Genomic DNA, 562 nt, shown 5'->3' on the forward strand with positions numbered 1-562 from the left:
TACAGTCATCTCCGGTGGAGATCCTAGAGTTGATGATGCTAACTCCGTCACTTCTTCCCAAGTGGATCCCGTCGGTGTTAGGGCTCTCTGCTGGAGCCAAGATCTTGACGTTGTCAAAGGTCATGTTCATGGCGCCGATCACGTTGACGTGGAAGTTCTTGGAATCCACTGAGGATATGTCTCTTATCTCAGCGTTCGTCACGAAATCAAATCTCAGACTCTGCATGCGCAACAGTAAATTACATTACTATATGTAATTCAGGGCCTAGCATAGTAGCATATATGTATGGAAACACCTACGATGGGAAGTTTCTTGCAATTGCTAGTCTTGTGACAGTTATTGACCCTCCAAGCTGCGCTACCTTCACCGTCGAAGGTTCCACCTCCGTTCAACTTAAACCCATTAATTTTGCGGAAGACGACCCATTTATCCTTTCCGTGGATGTTACTTCCGTCAGCAAGAAGAGTGCCTAGCAAGTTGATCTCGATTGGAGCTTTGCATGGCCCTGTCATAATGATCTCACAAAGCTTGAACTCTCCTTTTGGGATCACCACCCTGCTC

At 46.6% G+C, this 562-nt stretch overlaps 1 protein-coding gene across 1 annotated transcript in view; it reads right to left on the bottom strand.

Annotated features, from left to right (window-relative positions):
- LOC104767373 (polygalacturonase-like) overlaps window positions 1-562 on the bottom strand; it is a 3,780-nt gene that overhangs the window by 1,911 nt on the left and 1,307 nt on the right. The window contains exon 3 of the mRNA XM_010491410.2: window positions 4-220. Coding sequence (XP_010489712.1) covers window positions 4-220 — 217 coding nt within the window. The remainder of the gene's footprint in view (window positions 1-3; window positions 221-562) is intronic.

This window comes from Camelina sativa, chromosome 19, assembly GCF_000633955.1.
Source record: "Camelina sativa cultivar DH55 chromosome 19, Cs, whole genome shotgun sequence".
Taxonomy (NCBI): domain Eukaryota; kingdom Viridiplantae; phylum Streptophyta; class Magnoliopsida; order Brassicales; family Brassicaceae; genus Camelina; species Camelina sativa.